A 24,059-nucleotide genomic window follows, 5' to 3' on the forward strand; every position below is an offset into this window, starting at 1 on the left:
TTTTGCCTCTGTGATTATTTTTGCCTCTTGTTGTTGTTTGCATTTTCCTGTATTCATTTTTCCCTCTGTAAGATGATTTTGAAGTCGTTCAGTGCATTTTGTAGTTACTTTTTTTTATCATTCTCTAGTTGTTTTGGCTCTCTTTGTGCTTGTTTTGCCTCCTTTTGTAGCTTTGCACTTCATTTTTATGTCTGTTTGTAGTGTCATCGGTCTTTATTCAATTTGGCTGTAACTGTAGTCATTGTGTTGTTTTCTGTTATGTCTGCATTTTTCTGCCGTTGTTTTATGTCTCTTTGTGATTACTTTGCCTCTTTGTGTTGTTTGCATCTCTGTATTCATTTTCGGTTTTCTGAGGTTGTTGTGTGTCTCTTTACAGTTGTTTAATGTCTTTTGTAGTCCCTTTGCATCACTCTGTAGTTGTTTTGTCTCTTTTCATGCTTTTTTTGCCTCTTGTTGTAGCTTTGCATCTCACTTTTAGTCTTTTTGTAGCGTAATCTCTCTGTAGTCAATTGGGGTGTGTCTGTGGTCAATGTGAGAATTTCTGTAGTCAATTTGCATCGTTATGTATTTTATTTTTTGTCTTTTTGTAGTTGTTTTAATCTCTGTGTAGTTGGTTTGTGTCTCAGTGTACAATAAACCTGCTTCAGTGGCATTTTCCAGGTAAAAAGTAGAAACAATTTAAAATGAGTTGGCCAAGAATTGATCCTTGTGGAACCCCATGCTGCAGTAAAACCAAGAGTTTTACTTTAAATTTCATTTACTTCATCGGTGCAATGTTTGTGTGCTTTCATCAGATTAACAGTCACCAAAAAAAAAGTATCTTAAGAAAGATCTGTTTGTTTTTCACATACAATGTTTAAACAATACAATATTTAAAGTGTGAAGAGCACAAGGAAAAATAAAATTATAGAACATCTTTCTTGTGAAATAAGCAACTTTGGCAGACGACTTGCATGTAGAAGTTGACCGAGAAAAAAAGGTTTACAGGAATTTTAAATAAGAAGGAAACCACTGAAGCACAGGGTCTGGTAGACCAACCTTTCACATGGAATATCTTGTTTAACTTTGCCAAAGCAGAGTTAATCATTGATATAGATAAAGTACAGATAAAGGTAATAAATTGGTATAGAAGTGGGAGAACTAAAAAACAAACCAATCTTTCCACGTGGTCTGTCGTCTTACGTTTCTTAAAGTAAGAAAAAATAGAATGACATCATGAAAACCTGACAGACCAATGAATAATTTACATTTTAGAGATTTAAATACATAAAGATATGACAAAACACAAACATTGAGATTTAATTTGCGAGTTAATTTCCTGAGAAACCTTTGAACAATGGCTAGTCTGGCAGATTGCAGGGACACTGCTGTCAGGGTTAAGCCTCTTCCATGATTCTTCTCTAGAGAGCAGACTCAGTTCATCACGGAGGTGAGCCTCATTACAGTCTCCAAACATTTCTTTTTGTTCAGGAAACCTCCCTTTGCTTCAGCAGACAGTTGATGAATTGTCAAGTTCTGGAGGTCTTCCCAAAGCAGCGAGGCTCTTTCATCTCCGCACTATCCCTCTCCTCGTTTCTTTTTGCGAGGATGGATGCTAACAGAACCTCTCTGTCTGTCTACTGGTATCCAAGACACATAGATTTAATGGCCTCGGGTTCCCCAAACTGCTGTAGGACTGCAGCTTTGTTTTATGGGCCAGTGAAGATGTTTCCTGGTTGGGAGATAAAGCAGCCTTTTGTATTGCTCAGCCAAGACACATTGCTTGTTACTGTGCATAGAACTGAAGAGAAAATGTGAACAGTATAATGCATTGAGCTTCCTGAGCAGAAACAGATGGTATGACTGTTTGATTACAGGTGCAATGTATTATAATAATATTTTTTTATTCATTTATGGTACATAAATCATTGATCCATCAGCAAGAACAACTTTTAGGTTAATAAGATGAAAAATCTTAAATTCATCAAAAGGTAGCTTACACTGACATCACAGAACTTAGTGTATGATTTTCACAAAAACAAAAACTAAATTGATTTTGTACCTTAGTGGTACTTTCACAACGGCCATTTGATTAAAAATATCTCCATGTGTTTAGTGAACATAAACGACCACAAGAAATGGTCACAGCAGCTTAAAGTTATGGATAAACAGATGAATTTTTTGGGTTAAAAATAATTAGAAAAAAAGCAATATCTAGTGAAATATGATGCAGAAGCTAAGTGGTGTGTAAAGGGTTGAAATATTAAACTACAGGTAATAAAAAAAATGTTTTAAGATAAAAGAAGATAAGATAATCCTTTATTGCTCACCACACCACGGGAAATTTGCATATTTACAGCATCAACATATTTGCAGTTTTAGTTAGTTTAGTTTTTGTTCTAGCTCAAAGTAGTGTATAAAGACTAAAATAGTAGCAATCTACAATGGTTGAAGTAACTAAAATTTATAAATAAACTGAGAAAAAAGGTACATTTAGTTAATTAGTGGATAAATTATTAATATATTGAGCTAAAACTTCCCAGTGAATGTCTTTCCAAAATCCTCATGGAATCTTGCAGCCATGTGGATAAAAGTCCTCCCTGTCGGCTGCACAAGAAAAATGAAAGATTTCTCAGTCTGTCTCTTGGGGAGTAAAATGTGTCTTCCTTGTCTTGGGCAATGCAATGAAAACCAAGAGCAAATGTGAATTCTGACAAATGGAGTTGATTTCCACATGACTTCAGTGTTATTTTCTATACCTTGATAGAGTCAATATTAACATCACACATTTCTTTCCCCCTTCAATAAGCTACTAAAACACAAACTGTTTTTGTTTTTTCTTTTGCACTAGCTGTAACTCTTTTTACCCAAATGTTTGGAAGACTGTACATGTCAGAAGCAGCTCTAGAATCGGGGTCACTGTTGTAATGTAACCTCTTGCTTTTTTAAAGGTCAGAGCATTTCTTTTCATCCTCCTAAAACATCGATACTTGGCCATGTAACTCAAATGCAAGGTAATAACACAAATTGGGGTGAACTCATCATACTTGGACTACAAGACACAATATCTCACTTGCTTCAGCTCTAATCATTATTTAATTTAACGATTGTAAGTGTCCAAGCTTTTAGTTAAATATTCTATTAAGTGTCATGAAAAATGTAATTAATGCTTTAACATATGTTTCCCCTTTTTGGTAATGCTGAGGCTGCTAAAAATGTATTTCTTGTGTCTGGGAGCATCAGCTTGCTCCGGCTCTTTATTATATCCCTGTGATGTTTACATAGAGAGAAAACCTTTTATGGAGTGCTATTTCTTCTCCATTTATGTACATTTGCATTGCCTGTATTGGATTAAAACCACACAATATTTTGTTTTTAAAAGTGGGCATACATAATTTTATTCTGCTTTCACAAATCTGAATCTAAAACTTTGACTTTTCTTATTTCTGCATGACTAATGGCTGGGTTATGGCTGGTTATGCTTTCTGCATAAGCATGACGCGTGGAAATAATACACTTGGAATCAGCATGAGAGAACGCGTGTGGCTTTTATACTCCATGCAGCGTCTGCTCCCAAACTGCAGGGCACAGTGTATCGCAAACACACGTCTACCACACTACTAAATAAGAGTAGAAGAAGTTTGCCATCATTTACACTAGTGATGGGAAGTTTGACTCTTTTCAGAGAGCCAGTTCTTTTGGCACGGCTCCCAAAGAAGAGCCGGCTCTTTCGGCTCCCAAATGGCTCCTAAATTAGTATTATTTGTAGCCTTATATTTTAGCCTAACCTGGCACATTTGAATGATTTGTGTTTTGATAAACCTTTTTTGTATTCAGTGTTGTTATGAGAAGCCTCATAATTGCCTTATTTTGTGCATTTGTTCTGTTACAACAACAGACATTCTTACTTTTGTTTAACATTTTAATCAAACTTTTTTGCACAAAAAACAAATGACAGAACACTGCACACAAACCCACAGAACAGAACCAGAACAGAAACAGAACCAAACTCGTATTCAAACAGTATAAATGTCCTCAGTGCAGTTGGCATTCAGAAGAATCAGCTCCCTGAGCTTGGATGGGCTGATGCCATTTCTTCTTTTGGTGAGTATCTGCCCTGTTTTTGAGAAGATTCTCTCAGATGGAACAGAAGTTGTCTCTCCTCCATCACCTTCACCAGGTAGGGGAAGACTGAGGCCTTGGCCTGCCTCCAGCTCAGTGGGTCATCTGCTGGTTGAATGAGATATGATCTCACCTCCATTACAGCATCAGTTGTAGGATTTCTCCTTGCAGCATCTCCTGCAGTTCTTTCATCAAAGAGAAGTTTGAGGCTCCTCCTCCACTTGGCCCTCTGATGGTGGAGGTGTCTGGCTGCTGGAGGACATTTTGCTGCTGCAGCACTTATTCTCTGAAGTGTCTCATCAACACCTCTGTTGTCACTGAAGGCGAGCTTCTTAAACCTGGGATCCATTAACATGGTTTCTGCGAGGACAGTGTTAAAGTTGGGAGTTGGCTCTCACTTGCTGGGAGTCAGCTCTTCTGATTCACTACAAAGCATCGACTCTGAGAGCCACATCTTTTGCACAACACATCACTAGTTTACACCACTTACAACATGGCATTGTACCAAATAGCTGCATTTCAGCAGCTAGTTTAAATTTCACGCCGTGAATTGCTCATAACCCGGTTATCACTGTGATCTTTGTGTGATGAATCATATAAATGCCTGTATTTATGAACTTCTGCTGCTAGGAGCTCTTGTTCTTCCGTGATGTTTTCCCATCACGTTGTTTGTTTGAAAAATTTGGAGGTGCACAACGTGGAAATTTTCCACTTGAGAAGGGCCGCGTGAGGGGGCGTGGCTGCTAAAATGGCTTAATTCGTCCACGCTGACCTCGCAGATGCATCAAGCATGAAACAAGCTTTATGACTGCAATACTGGCTCCCACCAACAGACCACTGCTAATTATTGTTAATCATTGATAAAGTGATAAGCTAACTTATCACCACAAATGAGGTTAAGGTTGAACTGCTTGTAGGCTACTGCAACAAATGTCTTAATCTCAATATCAATCTCAGTTAGAAATACCAGTGGAAATGAGTGTCTGTGGGCTTCGGTTGTGGCCTAAAGTTGACACAAAACCCTTCTGTCCATAGACTGTATAATACAGATGGACGTGGCTACCTTGACGTCACTCGGTGGTTTCTGCACTGAGAAAACGAAGCCAGGAGATTGCCACCTCCTGGTTGACATCTTAGATTTTTGGAGCCAGAGACAAAGATTCTCAGAGGGCGGAGCCAGAGAGCAGTGATTGGTCAGACTGACTGAGAGCCAGAGAGCAGTGATTGGTCAGACTGACTGAGAGCCCACATTTACCGGTATTGTAGTTTTTTCCTACTCCTCGGCAAAACCTGTCTCCCCCTTCGGGTGAACACGCGCAACTAATGTTTCACTCTGTGGCCAATTTACAGGTTTTCTGTTGTACATTTGCTGGGTTTTTTTGTTGTTGTTTTTGCTTGTTTCTTTTTTTTGTTACTGGTTTTAAGGTTAAATGTGACTGAGTAGCGAACTGTAAACATATTTTTCTGTTAAATATGATTAGGTGACAGGTTTCTGTCTGCACCACCAGTGTCTAAATGCCATCTGGGGAGATCCTACGCTACTCTCAGCTTCACTTGTATTAGGACGTCAGGACAGGGTGTAATCGCCAAAGATTTTTCATATTCCATCAGTGGTGTTTATGTGTCAATAAAATAATTGTTCACTGATAAAATTTTCTATCTCCTATAATGGATGAGTCAGATTTTGTTAATTGCTAACAAAATCTGACTCCACAGCTTCTCCCCTGTAATGACTAGATACCTGATATTGTATACAACAGTAGCAGAGGTCCAGATATGCCAGTTGAGAAAATTTGGAGGTTGTCACTTCTTGCATTCCTAATATAATGGGGGAGTCAGATGTGTTAACTGACCAAACAAAATCTGACTCCCCCACAGCTTCTCCCCTGTAATGACTAGATACCCGATATCGCTTTCACGTGAAGGGGGGTCATATTTAATAGGAAAACATGTTTACAGTTGGCTACTTAATCACATTTAGCCCGAAAACCAGTAAAACAACAACAACAAAAACAAAACAAAACAACAAAAAAACAGTGACTGTACAACAGAAAACCTGTAAAGGGGCCACAGAGTGAAAGTAAGTCGCACGTGTTCACGCAAAGGGGAGTCAAATTTTGCTGGGGAGTAGGAAAAAACCACAACACTGGCTTCTGTTGTTTACAGACGCTGCTGCTAACAACGTTCACCTCCAAAAGTGCAGATAAACTCGACAGTTAAGTGTTAAAATCATCTTAGTAACTAGTTGTACTTTTCTCCATATCTGGATAACGTCACATATAAAGCAGTAACCTACGTTACTGTAGCTGAAGTTACTGTAAGTTAACATCAGACTGCAACCTCTGATATAAACATGTTCTAACATAGTGTTTTAAAGTTGTTCTGTAAATCTCAAGTTACATTTCCTGATTTTGTGTTCACACTGATGCTAAATCAGGTTTGTCAGTCATAAATTAGTTAACTGTTAGCTGTAGCGAAGTGTCCTGCAGATCACAGCTGATCAATCATAACAGATCAATAACTGCTGTCTCTACTTGTTGTTTCCTAATGACCAGTAGCCATAAATTAATCTATGTTAACATTCCTCCACAGAACTCTGTTACTGATAAATGTTGATCTCTCAGTTCAATGTGTGAAGAACAGTTCAGCTCTGAGCTAATATCTCTGTTCTTTGGTTCAGACTGGTTTTAACAGCTTCTGTTCATTTCAGTGACAAAAAACATCTGTTTAAATGATTCTTTCAGAAACAGTGAAGTTACTGAGGTTGACCAACCATCACACTGGACCACAGTGGTGATCGGCGCTTTCTGCTGCTATTGAATGGAAAACAGAACAGCAGTGTTTTCTCTACAGCGGTGTATGGTCAGATAACTGTGTGGAGCTCATGTTAATGTTAATGATATATTAGAATAAAAAGAATGAACTTTACTGTATCTCAGGCAGTGAAATGTTCTTTGGCCTCAACCAGGAAAACAAACATTCCCATAAGATTAAAAAAATAGGACAAAACACCCTACAACATTTTATTTTGTCACATTCATAACCTGCTGTGTTCACTCTTATATTTAATGTCCCAGCAGTTGGAATGAAAGAACCTTGTAGATCTGTTCCTTGCTGTTCGTGTCTTTTCCTTCCAGTCTTGGTCTGGATCATTGGGAACATCTGGTCTGATGGACTGAGAGCTCCAGAGAACATGAACATCCAGCTGTGGCTGTCTGAGGTGAAGACTCAATCACCCACCCATCCATCCATCCATCCATCCATCCATCCATCCATCATCTTTACACCGCTCAATCCTCATTGGGGTCACAGGGGGTGCTGGAGTCTATCCCAGCTGGCTTAGGGTGAAGGCAGGAGACAACCTGGACAGGCCACCAGTCTGTTGCAGGGCTACATATACAGACGAACAATCGCACTCACATTCACACCTACGGGCAATTTAGAATAATCAATTAACCTCAGCATATTTTTGGACTGTTGGAGGAAGCTGGAGAACCCGGAGAAAACCCACGCATGCACAGGGAGAACATGCAAAGTCCATGCAGAAAGATCCCAGGAAGGCCCCATCAATCAGTCAATCAAAGTTTATTTGTATCGCCCTTTACAACAGCCCAAAGGGTGAGCAAAGTGCTTCACAGTAAAAAAAATAAAAAGAAAAGAACTTAAAAACAATACAGTAACTTAAACTAACTTAACTTACTAACTTAAAGCAGGACAAACAATCATACTCGCACCTATGGGAAATTTAGAAAAATCAATTAACCTCAGCATATTTTTGGAGTGTGGGAGGAAACCATGCACAGGTAGAACATGCAAACTCCGTGCAGAAAGATCCCAGGAAGGCCGGGACATGAACCAGGGATTTTCTAGCTGCAAGGCGAAAGTGCTAACCACCATATAATAAGCAATAAAACAATAAGATAAACAGCAATAAAACAGCACTAAAATATACATCTAAAAGAAAAAAGTAATAAAATGTCACCATGCTGCGAGGTATGGAAAGCCATTTCAAACAGCAGAGTTTTGAGTTGTGATTTAAAAAGACTCAGGTCAGTGATGGTGCATGTCAGGGGGCAGCTTGTTCCAGAGCCTGGGTGCAGCTACAGAGAATGCCCACTCACCCCAGTGTTTGTATTTAGACCTGGGTGCTACAAGCAGCCGCTGACTGGAAGACCTCAGAGCTGTTTATGGTCCTTTAAAGTTTAAAGCTCAGATTTAAAAAAAGGTGGAGCAAGATCGTTAAGAGCTTTGAAAACAAACAATAAAAGTTTAAAAAGAATTCTAGACTGGACTGGAAGCCTGTGGAGAACGTAAAGGACCGGGGTGATGTGCTCATATCTGGAGGTGTTTGTTAAAAGACGCTGCAGCATTTCGCATGAGTTACAGGCAGTGGATAGATGACTGGGAGATGCCTCTGTAAAGTGCATTGCAGTAGTCCAGTCTTGAGCTGATAAAAGCATAAATGGCTTTTTTTTAGGTCGGTGTGGTTTAAGAAAGGCTTGACTTTAGCTAAAAGGTGCAATTGGAAGACACTTGCTCTGACAACAGTCAATTTGTTTGTTAAATTTCAAGTCTCTGTCAAATATCACCCCAAGATTCTTCATCAGTGAGAGGAAGAGCAGCACTGATGTTCTCCTCATCCTTCCAGTAATAACTGTTATGATCCCTGCTCCGGCTCCTGTTCTCCTCACACCTTATCCCTTCTTCCTCCTACTTCCTGTCTCTGGCATCTCTCTCCCTCCTGTATCTCTGTCTCACTCATCCTGTCTCTCTCCTGTCTGTCTTTCTCTCCCTGTCCCTCTGGCTCCCTCTTTCTACATCTGTCTGTCTCTGCATCTGTCTACTTGTCTCCCTCTCTCCTGTCTCTCTCTGCTTCCTGAACCTTCCACCTGCCTGTAGTGTGACTGCAGCTCTGTGAATCAGCTGCAGTAATTAGCTCACTTAACTCACCTGCTCTCAATCCCACCTCATAGCATGTAAGCCAGTTCAGTCATTCACTCCCCACTGGATGACAGACTGTCAGATCTCACATGGACTCAGTTCTTCTCTTGGATTTCCTCTGATCCCTGCTTCATCTTCAGACTACAATACCACTCATGGACCCAGTTCTTCCCCCTGAATATTCCGCTGTTCCCATCTCTGTCTCCAAGTCTGCTGTTACCTGTTTTGTCTCCTGGATTTCCCAAAGCCTGTTTGCTCTCCGTTAGTTTGGTTTCCCCCATCTTGTTTCCTTGATTAATTATTTCTGCATAGTTTTGTAGGATTTACCTAGGGTTTTTTGGATTAGTTTAAAATTAGATTTGGTAGTTGTTTCCAAGTGTGTTTTTTTCTGCTCAGTGGGTTTCTCTTTTTGTTTAGTTTACTTTTATTCTGTAGTTTGCCTGCTTTGTTTAATTGGACTTTGTTTTTGCAAATAAAACCTTTATACATCCCGCCTCTCTGCTGGTAGCCTGTCAGCATTTGGGTTCTCTGACTACTCCATCCATCCATCCATCCATCCATCCATCCATCCATCCATCCGTCCATTCGTTCATCCGTCCATTCGTCCATCCGTCCATTCGTCCATCCATCCATTCGTCCATCCATCTATCCGTCCATCCATCCATCCCTCCGTCCATCCGTCCATCAGTCCATCTGTCCATTCGTCCATCCATCCATCCGTCATCCATCCATCCATCCATCCATCCATCAGTAATGCTGTAGATTCAGCTCCTCTCTTCAGAATACAACTTGTCTTGTGTCTGTTCAGTTTTTACATTTCACTGTCAGCAACACATTGTTTCATCCATTTATTTCATGTGTTTACACATCTTTACAGTTCACAATTGTTAAATGTGTTTTTTAAATGTGCAATAAAGGGAATAATGAAGATCTTGCCCTGAATGTGTTGATGTTTTAATGCTGCATATCTGCTATAAATAACATGGACTTTTTATATTGTATTTCTGCTACAACAGCAGAGATGAAGTTAAAGGTGAGAAATGGAACCTGTGAATACTAAGAACAGAGAATAGTAAACTGGTGAAACAGTTGGTCTGTCCTTCTGTAAGTGAAAGCTAAACAGGAAGTAGTTCACTGAGGATGTTGTTCATTCAGTCTCCTTCTTCACAACCAGATGAGGTTTTCCTTCTGTTGGCTTCACTCAGAAGATCCTCACAGTGAACATGAGACACCTGAGATGAAGACAGACGTCACAGTATCAGCATCAACAGCAGAGGTTCATTTCAAAGTGACCCTGGAAAGATTTCCTATTTCATATAGTTTAGCAGCACTGAAAGACAAAAAGGCCTGTAGTCACTTTACATTTAGAGGATTTTATTATCCAGCTTCTCTGTGCTGTAATTTAATGTAATAACTGTAGTGTTCATCATTACTTTGGCCATGTTCTGGGAGGTTATTTTTTCAATCTACACTGCAGGAATACGTACTACAACATGTGAATCAGTCATTAAACAATGTTAACGACTGGAGAGTAAATTTACTGTTTTCTCCAGTTTAACTTCAGAGACTCAGCAAATATCAGGAGTACTGACAATAGAGAACCTTAACCTTACTGTTTTAATCACATTTAGGTTTTCTAAATGTTACATTAATGTGAACCAGCATTTCCACTGACAGTTTTATCAACTAAATGTACCACATTACATTAACACAACTCACTTCAGCTGTTTACATGAAACTCAACACAAACATCGTTAGCTTAATGCTATGTTAGCTTTCATCATGCTATGACAGAGCATCTAGCTCGGTTAGCATCGCTAATTCACATTAAAGTTAATATTTACTGGATGCTAACTTTCTTCTCTGGTCAACACATACAGAAATTAACTCCATCAACATCTGGAGTGTATGGCACACATTATATCTGACACTAAAGCTGCAAGTGCATTAAAAGCAGCACTGATAAGAAAATAAACATGAACTTACTGAACTATCAGAGTCCTTTCAGTGTCTGCTGGTAGAATAAGCTGAAGGTAGAAAACTGGTTAACACAATCCAACGGGCAGAAAAACTATCTGTGGAAAATGTTCTGCTGCTCCACCTGTAAATAAACTAACAGTTATATCAGAATTAATCCAAACGACTAGAACAGAGTTCATGGTGAATGAGCGTCTAGGCCGCCTCCTCCAGGCAACCTGTCAATTAGAGGTGGGCGGATCGATCCAAATATCGATACCAGCGTTGGTATTGATATTGAACAATACCAGTGTAATAAGATCTTACTTTAACTTTAACTTTAACTTTAGTTTCAGTTTCTCTCATGTATGCCTGAACTGCTGCGGTTTCATCAAAGAGGCGACCTGACCATCTCTCAGAGCTCGACTTGGACACTTGGCTCCTCTTGTGTTTGGATGTTGTTCTGTGAAGCGAGACAAACAATCAAACAGGCTCCATAGCCACATCCTACAACATAGTAGTAGAAAGTATAACTATAATTTCTTCCATAGCTCTGTTCCTGCCTGATGCTGTTCAGCTGTTGTACGTTCCTCAACCAATGAGGCCAGAAACTCACTAAAATGGACACTAAAATACCCAGAAAATTACGATTCTCCTTTTGTTTTCTCACTTTCCTTAGTTTCATGTCACCTTCAGGACAAAATAATCTGAACCCGAGGTTGGTTTTCTGTCTTTTTCTGGCACTTTAAACAGTAAAACTACACAGTGCCCAAGGAAAAATACAAAATTTGCATAAAAAGTTTATATTTGCAGCATTTTTCATCATTTGAACCACTTTTTTTCTGTTAAATTGATAAAAAGACTCGGAGCTCCGTCATTTTATACCATTTCTCATTTTTAGATAATCTCCGTGTTTGTTTTGTTCAGTTTTACATCTGTTTGTGTTTATTTTTTGTCTTTTTTTATTGTTTTCCGTCTTTCTGTGGTGGTTTTGTGTCACTTCCTGCTGATTTTGTGCATCTTTGTAGATGTTTATGTCTCTGTTTTTGGCTGTTTTATGTGTCTTTGCTGTTGTTTTGTTTCTTTTCGCATTGATTTTGTGCCTGTTTGTCTTCATTTTTAGTCTGTTTTCATCAGTGTTAATCTCTTTCTGGACATTTTGTGCATCTTTATAGATGTTTGTTAGTCTGTTCTGTTGATTTGTTTCTTTTTGCATTGGTTTTGCATCTGTTGGTGTTCATTTTGTGTCTGCTTTCTTCAGTTTTGAACTCTTTCTGGTCACTGAGGAAAAGGGAGGCAGAGAAGGAGAAGTCCAAGTCAGACACATCTGATGATCAGACTGCAGGCAGGAAGATACTGAACTAGTGAGCCAGTTACAAAGGCTAGTGCTGTAGCAGGGCCACAAATTAAATAATCAGTAATCACAAACATGATTTTTAACTTCTAACCACTATACGAAAACAACTGACTGCGGCCTTTAAAATTAAAAAATGTGCTCTGCTCTTAAAAGACGTAGCACACTTGCTGTTTTCTTTGTTCATAGAAAACAACACATGGATAAAATCAGTCGCTTTCTTCTTGTACAAATCTGAAATGAGGACACTTTATCTCACTCTTTTCAAAGTCACTGTTTCTCACACAGCTGTCTGAGCACCTAGCCACTGAGCAGCATCTACCACAATCTGCACTGTGAGGCGTTTAGGGAACATCAGTAAATGTAGTGTCTGTGATAAGCAAATGTTCAACTACTGAGGTGTTTCACCTGTGACCAGGTGGGACCAGGTGGGCGCGATGAACTGACAATGTCTGTCACATTTTATTATCAAAGACAATAACCATAGGGGGAAAAAATAAAAAGATATTTAACATTACAAAAGTAGTTCTGTGCAGAAAATTTAATGTAAAAATGCATCATTTCCTATTTCAGTGACAGAAGTATTGCACAAATATTGACCGAACTGTCAAAAATTAACTCTGTTTAAGGAGGTTATCCCTCATTGTGATTTCATCGGCAGCTCAGATTCTTCTTTGTCTGACCCACAGAAAACCTACCCAGTAATTAGACCGATTCTTGGACCATGCAGCACCTAACCATTGTCCTAAACCTACTGACTCCTGAAAACTGTAGTCTGGAGTATCTGTATCGGTGATACTGGCCCTGTATTTAGAGTACTTGGTATGGGGTAGATACCAAATCTTGCAGTATGGCACACCACTACTGTCAATCATTCCAGACCACACTGTCAATCAAGTAGCCCAGCCCCCTAAAACTTTCAGGCTTTATATAAAATTCAATATTGATTTATTTTCAAATCGGCCACCTGATTTCTGGGAAGAAAAATCCTGAGCTGTAGAAAAGCAGTCTTTGGTGTTTTAGTTTTTGCTGTGTAGAACTGGGGTCTATGGAGCCAGAGATTTTATCATACAGTCTATGCTCCTGTCACTGTAGTTCTTGGCCAGTCAGTTTGTTCGATATTTTCTGTGAAATTCATTTATTTCATTGGCTCATGCGACTCCAGCGCCCCGCCGCTGCCAGCCTGCTATAGGCTCTCCTTCCTGTCTGTCACTTCCAATCTTTCGCTTTTCTCTCGCTCTGCAGCCTTTCCACCGGTCAGGTTGCTCTTTTCTCATTGGCCGCTTTGTCCGTCCGTCAGCTGCGCTCTGCCCTGGGATTGGGCCTGTTCCGGTGCCGTGTCCCTCTTGGCTGTACCTGTCTCGCTGTGAGAGGCTGACAGCTCTTCCTGCTCCACGCGCTGCTCCCGCCCCTTTCATCCAGCTCCAAGGAAGGAAGGAGGAACTGCTCGAGCCGCGTGTGTCACTTCCAGTGTGCTGCAAAAAACGCACTGCTATGTGATTCCTCGGAAATATTTAGCTGCCTCTGCGGTCGGTGGGAAGTAAGGTTAGAAAGTTTGGGATCACAGCCGGTGTTTTGGGGGGCGCGGGGTGCGTAAGGACGGTGGTGCAAAGTGGTTTCGGAAGTGGAGCGTGGCAGAGAAAAGGAAGAAAGAGGAGGCTTTTCTTTCCCGTGTGATACCAGATAGCTCGCTTCGCCTGCTTGCCACGACGGGACTGACGTAGAATATGGCGGAGCATCACCCGGTTTCCGACAACAAACACAAATCCTCCCTGAACTCGGGAGCGTCGTACTCCGGGAACGGGCGCAGCAGCACGGCGGTGGCGGAGAGAGGGAGCAGCGCCGGAGCGGGAGGAGGAGGTCTGTCCGGCGGCCTGTCGCAGCCGGCCGGGTGGCAGTCTCTGCTGTCTTTCACCATCCTCTTCCTGGCCTGGCTGGCCGGTTTCAGCTCCAGGCTCTTCGCTGTTATTCGCTTCGAGAGCATCATTCACGAGTTCGACCCCTGGTAAGTTTGTTTCCCCGCACACCCAGCTGCTGGAGGCTGTTGGTCAGGGCAGGGAGCTACCGACGGACAGAGCTGCGGCTGCGCTGTCAGGAAGTTTCTCTAAAAGCATATCAAGTGAACGCTTTATTGTCACGCGCCCAGATTCAGAAAAACGACGTGCTTTCCTCGCGGCACCGAGAAGCTCGACCAGCACCAGAGATACACTGAGGAAAGCTTAAATGTACTTAAAGGGATTAAACATTATACTTGAGCCGCTAATCAGTCATATTATACGGAGTTAAATCCTTTCACAAGGGTTCCAAATGTACGTTTTTTCTGTATCTTCACGTAAAACTGGCCGGCGTTCAGCCGTATGACGCCTGTGTATGCATGTAGTCTATAATAAAGTGCACCATTGGAACTGAACGTGAAGGAGGACGGGGAGGAGGAGGGGCAGGTCACAGCAGAGTAAATGAGGACAATGGTGACAGCTTCATCTGACTCGGGTTGAACCCGGAAAGAAGCAGCGGGTAGCTGACCGAAGTCCTTCTGACACAGATATCTCCTCTGTGCACACACAAATCTCCTCTGCTCTGATTTATTTGTGTCTTTGCAGCGACACTAGCACTGATTACATGGTTTAATGTCGTTCGTGTGCCACATGCACATTTCAATAGGAGCATATCTTGGGACTTCTACTGTGAGCAAATGGTGCCTCATCCTGCGCATTATTCTTGCAAAGTTTGGAATTGCATTTGCATAGTATCCCTCTGGGATCTCCACTGCAACTGCTTGTCCTTTTGAATTGAAACGTGCACCTGACTCTGCATAATGCTAGTCATGTTTAGGTGGCTTTGAACATTTCATTTAGCCCATGCAATAGGAGCATTTCGATCTGACTTATCTCAGATGCTTTGGCAGGGTAATGGTACATGCTGATTTTACTTCAGGTGTGAAAAAGGCTTCCTGACACTGTCCCAGACATTAGTGCAGCCAGGCAGCAGCTAACAGTCGACAGTGAGGTTGGCAGACTTTGCTGCAAGATAATGTGTAAGGAGGCCAACATTTTGTACCTTTTCATGTTCACATTACCTTCCCATACACATATTTTTTCAAAGCTTGCCCCAAACATAATGAAGTACCTCAGGTTGGACAGACAAGCACTCTGCCTAACCATCCATTTCAAACTTCACCAGTGTGGCTAGTGCCAGAAATTGTCCAAGGTTTTTATTTGTACTCCAAGGGACTGTTGCCTGGCCCAAGCCTGCATTGCATCACTGAAAGAATTTAATGATTATTCTGAGACCAGCGGTGTGGATTAAACTGCCAGCTTCATGTCTGTCTGCTGAATGAAAGAGGGGGCTTGAAAGCTTTGGCTGGGCGAGAATCCTTCAGTTTCTGTGTCGCTGTCTTAAAGCCTAACGTGGCATGACATAGAGTGAAATTTATTCATACACTGCTTCATTGTTCTATCAATCTCCCTTTGCTATCAGACTGGCAGCATTATGTAAACTAGATATTTGGATGGATGAGGAAACTTGTGAGATCCTGTGTCAGTGTTTCTCCTGCAGGTCATAGTTAGAGGATAGAATATGTTTAAGGTCAGTATTTTTCATACCTAACTAAGATTAAAAAAAAAAATCTATGACACATTTTTAAATTGGATAGGAGAGTGAAGCCCATTTCTTTTCCAATGATTGTGATAACAATGACAATTTTTATAATTAGTACAATAAGATTGTTGTGCCTCACCTCGTGTTGAAAAGGGAAACCCCGTTGTGTGTGTGTGGTATTGTGAGCACATGCATCTGTGAAGGGGAAGTAGCCTGTCTTTGCGTTAAGTTAATGTACCATATTCAAGAGTTTGAATCGACTGACTTGCCATAAAATTGTTGAAACATTGAATGTTTGGAAGAAGTCTGATTTATTTATTTTTTCTGATGTCATACTAAAGAAGTCTCAAGGTTGTCAAGCATTCAGGAGATTAAAAAGGAGGCATTTCTGATCACTGATGGCAGTTACCTCATGCACATCCCCACAATCTCACTGCAAGGTTGCTGTCATTCTGTAGCTTATCTTTGAAAGAAGATCGCAGGAGAGCTAACAGTCGTATCAATCCTCCGCTACACTGTTTGTTCTGTCTATCCCTCTCTTTTCCTCACTCACACCCTCTCTGATGTGTCTCTTTGATGTGGGTAGTTAATTGTCCTTTTCCTTCAGAAGTCCTAGATCGAGCTATTGGATCTGACAGCAAAGCGGGTCGGGACTGGTGTTAGGCAGCCGGCACATAGATGGCTAGTTATGCTTTGGGTATGGGTTTTGTTAATCATGCACAGTGCAGCATCAGAAAAAAAACCCAGCTTCATTAGTACTTATGTGTCTGTCTGATGCACTAAAGGTTGCTTGCTAGTGAACTGGACCTCCCTCAGAGCAAGGTCTGGCAAGGAGACTGTATCTAATCCGCTGTCATCTTTTTTTCCCCCTATACTCCACATCTATGAAAAAGGGCTCGTAGGAAATTTAAGTGCAATCAGTGTGACTTGGTGTTCAGTGTTTCCTGACAAATGACATGGCGGATATTGATACAGACATGAAATAATTTAAATAGAGACCATTCAATCACAACTAGTCTTTTTTCATTTGGTTTTTAAAGCTGAATTACAAAGCTTTGATGTTACAGACCAAAGTGTGTAGTGAAACTGAATATTTAAATCTATCAGTACTGAAACCTAGCATCACATCTAGTCCGATTTGTAGCGTTGTTTCCCGGTTCCTGGAGCGGATCAGTCTCGATTTGGAAGGAGAACACTGAGATTTAGATGAGATTTCCTTTTAGAATAAAGTTCTGGGACTTCTGCAGACTTTTGTCTTTGATGTTTTAAATTATAGTTTCCAGAAAAAAATGTATCAGTTGCAACTCATTAACACAAATGCTGTAGATAACTTAAGCATGTGTATTTTCACAAAGCTCCTGACTTCAACTGCAAATTGGACAACAGCGAATGTTAGTCTTCACTGTGCTATAATCATTTCAGTTGTAGGATCCAAGTTGAATTTTCACTCCTCAGAATCTGGGGCAACAAGCAGGTGAAAAACTGCGGCATGCCAAAGGTGATAGACAGTTCATATATTCTGCTGCTCGTTTTATTTCCAAGTTGAAGGTACATGTTGTGAACATTAAGTAGGCTGCCACTCATAACTGTAATATTTCTACATTCTTAGTTAACAAAAGATGCAGATTTCAGCTGAGTCCTTTGTGTGCAGTAGTTATTAGCCATGCTAGAGGCAAGGCCCTAAGGGTGGCAACGCTTGTCAGACAGACTGAAAGATCTCTTCAGATGTGGGATGGATTGCTATGAAAATGACTATTGACATTTATTATCTTCAGAGGATGAAGCCTGTTTATTTGCATGATCCTCTAAGTTTTCCTCTGGAGCCACCATGAGATGGGAGTGCAGTTTTAAGACAACTGTTCCTTTTACTGCTGAATAGGTTGTAAGAAATTTTTTTACGAACATTCATGTTCCTCCCAGGATGACTTGTTATAACTCTGGTGATCACTTCACTTTTCATCTAGTGCCATCTAGTGGGGTTTAATTCACAGGAGGACCAGCAAACTTGCTGAAAAACAAGAGGTAATTGCAGTGTTATTTGGGATGCGGGGTCAAAAATGATCCCACACAGGTGCTCTGGATGGCATTTAAATCGATGACCTGTGCAACTAATGTTAATTTTGCCTCATGTCCCATAGAGAAATTAGTCCAGACTGAATTGGCCTCTAGCTTTGTTTTTAATTTAAATTTACAAATATTGGAAATTTAAACAGATTTAACTAAATAAACAGACTGCTTAATTCCAATGATTGTGTTAACATCTAACTCATGTAATGACCTTAGTACATCTGGGAAGTATATCTGGAAAAATGCATGTTTAATTTAAAATAATTTTGATTATTTTACATGGCCATTTTTTGATAAAGACCAGGAGAAAAGGGTCATGAATGTTTGAATGTAATGACCTTACTTTGAACTTAACCACTGCAGCCTATTCATCAACAAATACAGGTCACAATTTTAATATTAACATTACACTGAAAATTGTGCACAAATATATAAATGTATGCATATAAATAGAGATAAAGGAAAAATCTGACTTGGGTACACATCAAATAAGGAAAGTAAGCAAAACTTGAAGGTTAAATCTGTCACACCGTGCTGAGGTTTAGGTTCTAAGTGGCAGACCAGGACCAGGTATTACCGGACAGTAATGCCGCTCCAGCCTGGTTGTGCAACACAACATCAAGCTTTCTGGTGTCTCACTATTGTTAATCGCCCAGACCCAGACACTGGTATCAAAAACATTCTTCACCCAACGCTACTCATATCACTGGCTGAGTGTGAGAGTGATTTAAGATTTGAAGATAATTATCCATGTTTGATGCCTGCAAAATTAATTGAGAAGGATCTTATTATCCCTAGATGAAAAGCAAACAGAGTGAGATTACACTGGATTCAGCCTCATACAAGGATACCGTTCCCTTTGTCCTTATAGCTGTAAATGAAAGATAATAGGTAAAGCTCTGGTATTTGTTGGGGATGTAGTTGATGATGTGTGTGCTGCTGGGCTGCAGAAAGGGTGATCAGTTGTGAAACATTACAAGGCACTCTGAGAATGAGAGCAAGAGGTTTTGTGTTCTGTAATGAACAGGTATTAGACCCAGACGGTGTTGCTGTTGTACGTCAGTCTGAAAAGGTCTAGCTCTGTATTTTCCTGAGAGGAAAAGGTGCTTTTCAAGGTTTAAAATGAAAAGAGAGGCAGGCTGGGGAGGAGAAATAAAAGTGTCTGCTTGAAACAGAATAGAGAAGCAGATCCTACATTTAGCCCTGTTGGCTTCATTTACACTGGCTGCCTCTTCATATCTGCTTCCTTTCTCTCTTGTTTCTTCTTATCATTTTATCTCTTTACTGCTGTGGAGGTAATTGATGGCATAAGTTAGACGCCTTTGTTTTCTTTTATTTACATGTATAGGTAATGGTAAAAAAAAAAAAAAAAAAAAAAACTTTAGCCTTTGCCCCAAGCATTCTATAACACAAAAATTCTATGTGAATCAGCAAGGCCGTGTTTGGATTTGGGACGACGATTCATGAGAGCAAGTTCAGTGCCGGTGTCTCCTACTAAATGCCTTCAGCGGTGCATTCTGCTTGGTCACAGGGTCATGACAGTTTGTGCCTCTGGTCAGCTGTGTTGACAGACTGAACCGGTCTACCTGACACCTGATTCTGTAGTCGCTGTGACTCTGCCAAGCACCAGCACTTTCACTGGGCAGGGGAGCAAATGTTGTCCTGCTGGCTGCTAGTAACACGCAAGTAGATGAAGGTCTAGATTCACTGCCTGGTTCACACACCAGCAGGCTGACACTCACAGACCTTCTAGGTGGCTGCGACCTTGTGCAGGTTGGACTTTGCTCCACGCTTGGGGCACGTATTTATTTGCTGGCAGATTGTTGCCAGTAAATAGGGCTGTTTAAGGCTGTGAGTTTGAGTTTTTGCTTTGGGTCTTACTCACAATGTAGAATATAATTTGATTCTGAGCAACAGCATTGCAATTAATTGTACCTTTGTGAAGCTTATAGTGTTCAGTTGTTGACACTAGGGCTGGGCCAGTTGCTGCATTACTGCAGTAATATGATGCCTACCACAGAGATGAGCTCATTATAGTCATCACAGCTACTACTTCCAGTAATTCTTGTTCTTAGTCTTTACCATTTCATGGAAACTTTGTAGATTGAAATAAAATATTAAAATGATAATGTATTATAGTGTAAATTGCTGCAGTTTGTGGGGGTGTCAAAAAAACAACTCTGTGGGAAAATAACAATTAAATTACAACTCTAGCTGTCAGACTTTGTCAGAGAAAAATTGACTCTGTTAAATTTTGCAGTTGCACTTACTGATGTTGTCAAGTTGTATTGTATTATATATCTCTAACATTGTCCCGCTTTCAGTAAAATGACGTGTGTTTCACTATAGAGCCTGGCAGCCAAGATCAGTAGTTCTTTTACAATGCACATTTAATACTAATGGTGAGTACGGAGATGTACTCCATGGTGTTGCATTTACTCCTTAACAAGGAAATAGCAACAATGTTTTCAAGTAAACATGGAAAAAGTCAACACCTTCTGTTTCACATACTGACTGTTGATACTGGTAAACTAGTATTAACTGTTAAAATGTTAAAAATGTGTCAAAAAAGAATAGACTCATTTGTCTCAGTATAATATATAAATGACAAACCTTTTGCTTTTAAAGTATTACTGCTGACTTATTGAATTGAACTTACATTCGATCAACACTATGCAGTGATTTTTCTCTACCTTGTTAACAACTAAATATTTCTGTTGTAAATATCTACTGCGGACCAGTTAATTACCTTGGTGTGAAATGTGGCCCAGTATTCGCCCTGCGTTTGGTTCCATTGTTTTGGCTGTGATATTTGACTAATGACAAGAGATCTCATGAAAGTGTAAAAACAAGGTACAGTAGCAAAGAAAGGCTGTTGTGGCATAGAGCAGTAAGATAACAACATACATTGGCTGGTAGTCAGTGATTGTAGAGCAGCATGTTTGTACTAAACTAAAGCAGACACTGGTCTTTTCAAGACATTGTCAAATTAGCCATTTCTTTCAGCATCATCACCTCTCTTTGCATAATCAAACAACTGCCGCTATGTCCTGATTCAGCTGCAGTGTCACATCACCACTGGGGTGTATGGATGAGCTGGCAAAGACCAACAGGAGGGCATGAACATTAGAAGCATGCCCTTAATAATATTTTCAGCCTTTTAAGCCCAGTTCTGTCACAGTAATTTGTTTTCCACCAGGAATTCCTCACCACCATGAACATGAGGAAGATCCCCTTTATTCAGCTTATATAATACAAATTCTGCTCTTTCCTTATGCAACAATCAGAATAGGGATGAGTCATTTTAAGCTATCATTCAGATGTGAGAGTGGTATAGTCTGACACTACTGTAATTATAACAATGTGACCACACCAGACCGTAAAGGTTTCTCTCCATTTTCAGCTAGGTCACATATTTCACTGGCCCCTATGAGTCAGTGATTACATTTTAGGGTAAGCATGGAGCCAATAAAGCCAAAGACCAGTTTGTGGGAAAATGTGTTGAAGCTGACAAACTGTTGAAACTGTAAAATTGCACTGAGAGAAAGTACATAACGCAGTTTATCAGACCGTGTGTGTGTCTGTATGTGCGTGTGTGTCTGTGTGTGCCAGTGTGTGAGTGATCATTGGACTATATATGAAGTGGTCTGGCTGCTGCTGGAGCTGTGAACTGTGTGCTATCATCCTATGTGGCCTGACAGTTCCTCTTCCACCATCGCTTTTTGATCGGTGGCTCCCGCCGTCGCTGATATGTTTTTTCTCTGTGAAATCTGTGTGTGTGTGCGTGTGCGTGTGTGTGTGTGTGTGTGTGTGGCATAAGAACATTTGCAAGTGAGACTGTGATGTGATGTGGCACATCTGTAGAGGATATTAACCCGAGAGCTAGATTTTCTTTGTTCCAAAATACCAGTACCATAAAAGCATACTGACAGATAATGATGATGAAACAGCTGTGCAACAAACCCTCATGTTCTTGTCAGACATCTACAGATCATGTCTTTTGTTTTTTACTTTGTTGTTCGTTTGGGCCTTTTGGTTTATGTGAAGTGAGTCTGCTTTAATTTGATTTTGTTTATTTTCAAATGTTTGCATGGCAGATCCTGTGAGGTAACTTTTTTGGTCTATTTTTGAGCAGCTGGCACATATGTATATTTTAGGATGAACTTAAACTTTTTTTTTTTGTCTGACCAACACTCCAAAATCCTAAAATGATACTGAAGTTGCAATGATATTTCAGCAGCAAATTCATACAATTAAGAAGCTGGCACCAGCAAATTACCATTTTTGCATCTTGGTTGGAATGCTTATGAGCAACATCTAAAATGATCGGCTTCACTAATAAGAACAGCATTCCAGCCTCGGGTTGACGGAGTGCATCCCAGTGGGGTGTTGTAGCAGTAGATCATATAATGATATACCACTGTATCATGAAAGTACACAAAAATGGTCTTACTTGTCTTTATTGTTAGTGAGCACCTCTAAATTTACAAGCTGATAGCTAACTAAAAGCCACTGAGTGTGCAATACGTAATCTAAATAGCTAATTATTTGCCTCAATTATCGATCGATGTTTGATTACTAAAATAGCCATTAGTTGTAGCCGTAATAGTTGTAGCCGTCTTGGGTAATGTTGATGAAGGAAAGGTGAAGCGCATAGATACTGTAGACTTTAATTTCTGCTTCTTTTTTCCTGACATATCCCCTCAAGATACGTCCTCTTTGTTTTAAAACACTGAAATTTACTATGCCTCCACTGCACATGGATTCGTTGTTGCTTGACTTCTAGCTGTGCAACTGGACGTATGTGACTGAGTGCAACGAGCTCTGGCTTTTTGAGAGGTAGACATAGTGTACCGAAACACACACCTCTGAATGTCAGTTAACTTGTGTTCTATTCAGCCCCACCTCTTACAGTTACCTTCTCTCATTCAGCTCTGCTGGGTTTCCCCTTATCAGCAACTAATTGGCTCCTCTGTACGTCTCTCTGGGACCTGCCACAGTGCATGTGGAGGTGGGCTGGTATGACCTTGCTGTCATCTAAGAAATTAAGTCAATAGTTGCCTCTTCAGGAACTACTGTCAGAGCAGAGGCAACCACATGATCTTGAAAAGTAGAGCGTGGTATTTTTCATCCCAGACAGACTAGTTGCATTACAGCGCTTACAGCTGTGACATACATGTCCTCTATTTTGATAATGAAAGAAGAGATATCAAGACATGAGTAAGTCATGTGACTTGAGATGCAGCACACTAAATTAGTTTTTGTTTTTAGTTATAAAATAAATATAAATGTTTTCCAGGCTTTTGGGATAGTGTATGCTCATATTCTAAATGGCTGTCTGGCAGTTATTGTGAAGCCTTGTTCAACCTCTTCATAGATTTTTTTTTTTTTAAAGCTCCTCTCGCCTAATTAAACTGTTGTGCTTCCTTGAACAAGCAAACTTTTCTTCTCAATTCTAGAGATGCTGTGATGAGGACAAAAAAGAGGACACTCTGGCTAAGTGTGAGGTCTTTGGTGAGATCTAAAACTGTGAGACGCCAATCTAATAGTTTTGGATTGATGACCAATGAATTTGTCTAGAATGGCACTAAGTTGCACACTCTGAATGGTTCTTATCTGTAGGTTTGAATGCCTCAGTATTGGTAGTAGGAATGTTACTGATTAATGACTGTAAAGCAGAAGATGAGGGTCAAGAAAATTACCTATCAGTGTTTTCGAGATTTGCAGTTGTACCTGCTGGTGCCTCTTACTATTTAATGAGGAGTTGCATGTGTATTTGCTGGCTGCCCATAAGAGTTGCATAAAACAAGCGCACCTTTGCTGTCTAAGTGCTCATTGTGATAGTGGTGTTGATAAACTGCAGCATTAAATTGTACAAAAATGTTTCTCTCTCTGGTTTAGCCACTTACCTGAGGCTCATGCTGACGCTGAACTAGGATTTTCAAATGCTAACGCAGGCTGGCAGCTGAGTGTCTGTCAGCAAAGAGCAACTTTAGCTGCTTACGTTCAGGCGCAGCAGGTGTCTGATATCATGCTTGTAACA

At 40.4% G+C, this 24,059-nt stretch overlaps 1 protein-coding gene across 1 annotated transcript in view; it reads left to right on the plus strand.

Annotated features, from left to right (window-relative positions):
- The first annotated feature begins 13,767 nt into the window (after positions 1-13,767).
- The window catches only part of LOC111573751 (dolichyl-diphosphooligosaccharide--protein glycosyltransferase subunit STT3B-like), a 77,485-nt gene continuing 67,193 nt past the window's right edge, over positions 13,768-24,059 (plus strand). The window contains exon 1 of the mRNA XM_023278050.3: positions 13,768-14,357. Within this exon, the coding sequence (XP_023133818.2) occupies positions 14,080-14,357 (278 nt within the window). The 5' untranslated portion in view covers positions 13,768-14,079. The remainder of the gene's footprint in view (positions 14,358-24,059) is intronic.

This window comes from Amphiprion ocellaris, chromosome 9 (assembly GCF_022539595.1).
Source record: "Amphiprion ocellaris isolate individual 3 ecotype Okinawa chromosome 9, ASM2253959v1, whole genome shotgun sequence".
Taxonomy (NCBI): domain Eukaryota; kingdom Metazoa; phylum Chordata; class Actinopteri; family Pomacentridae; genus Amphiprion; species Amphiprion ocellaris.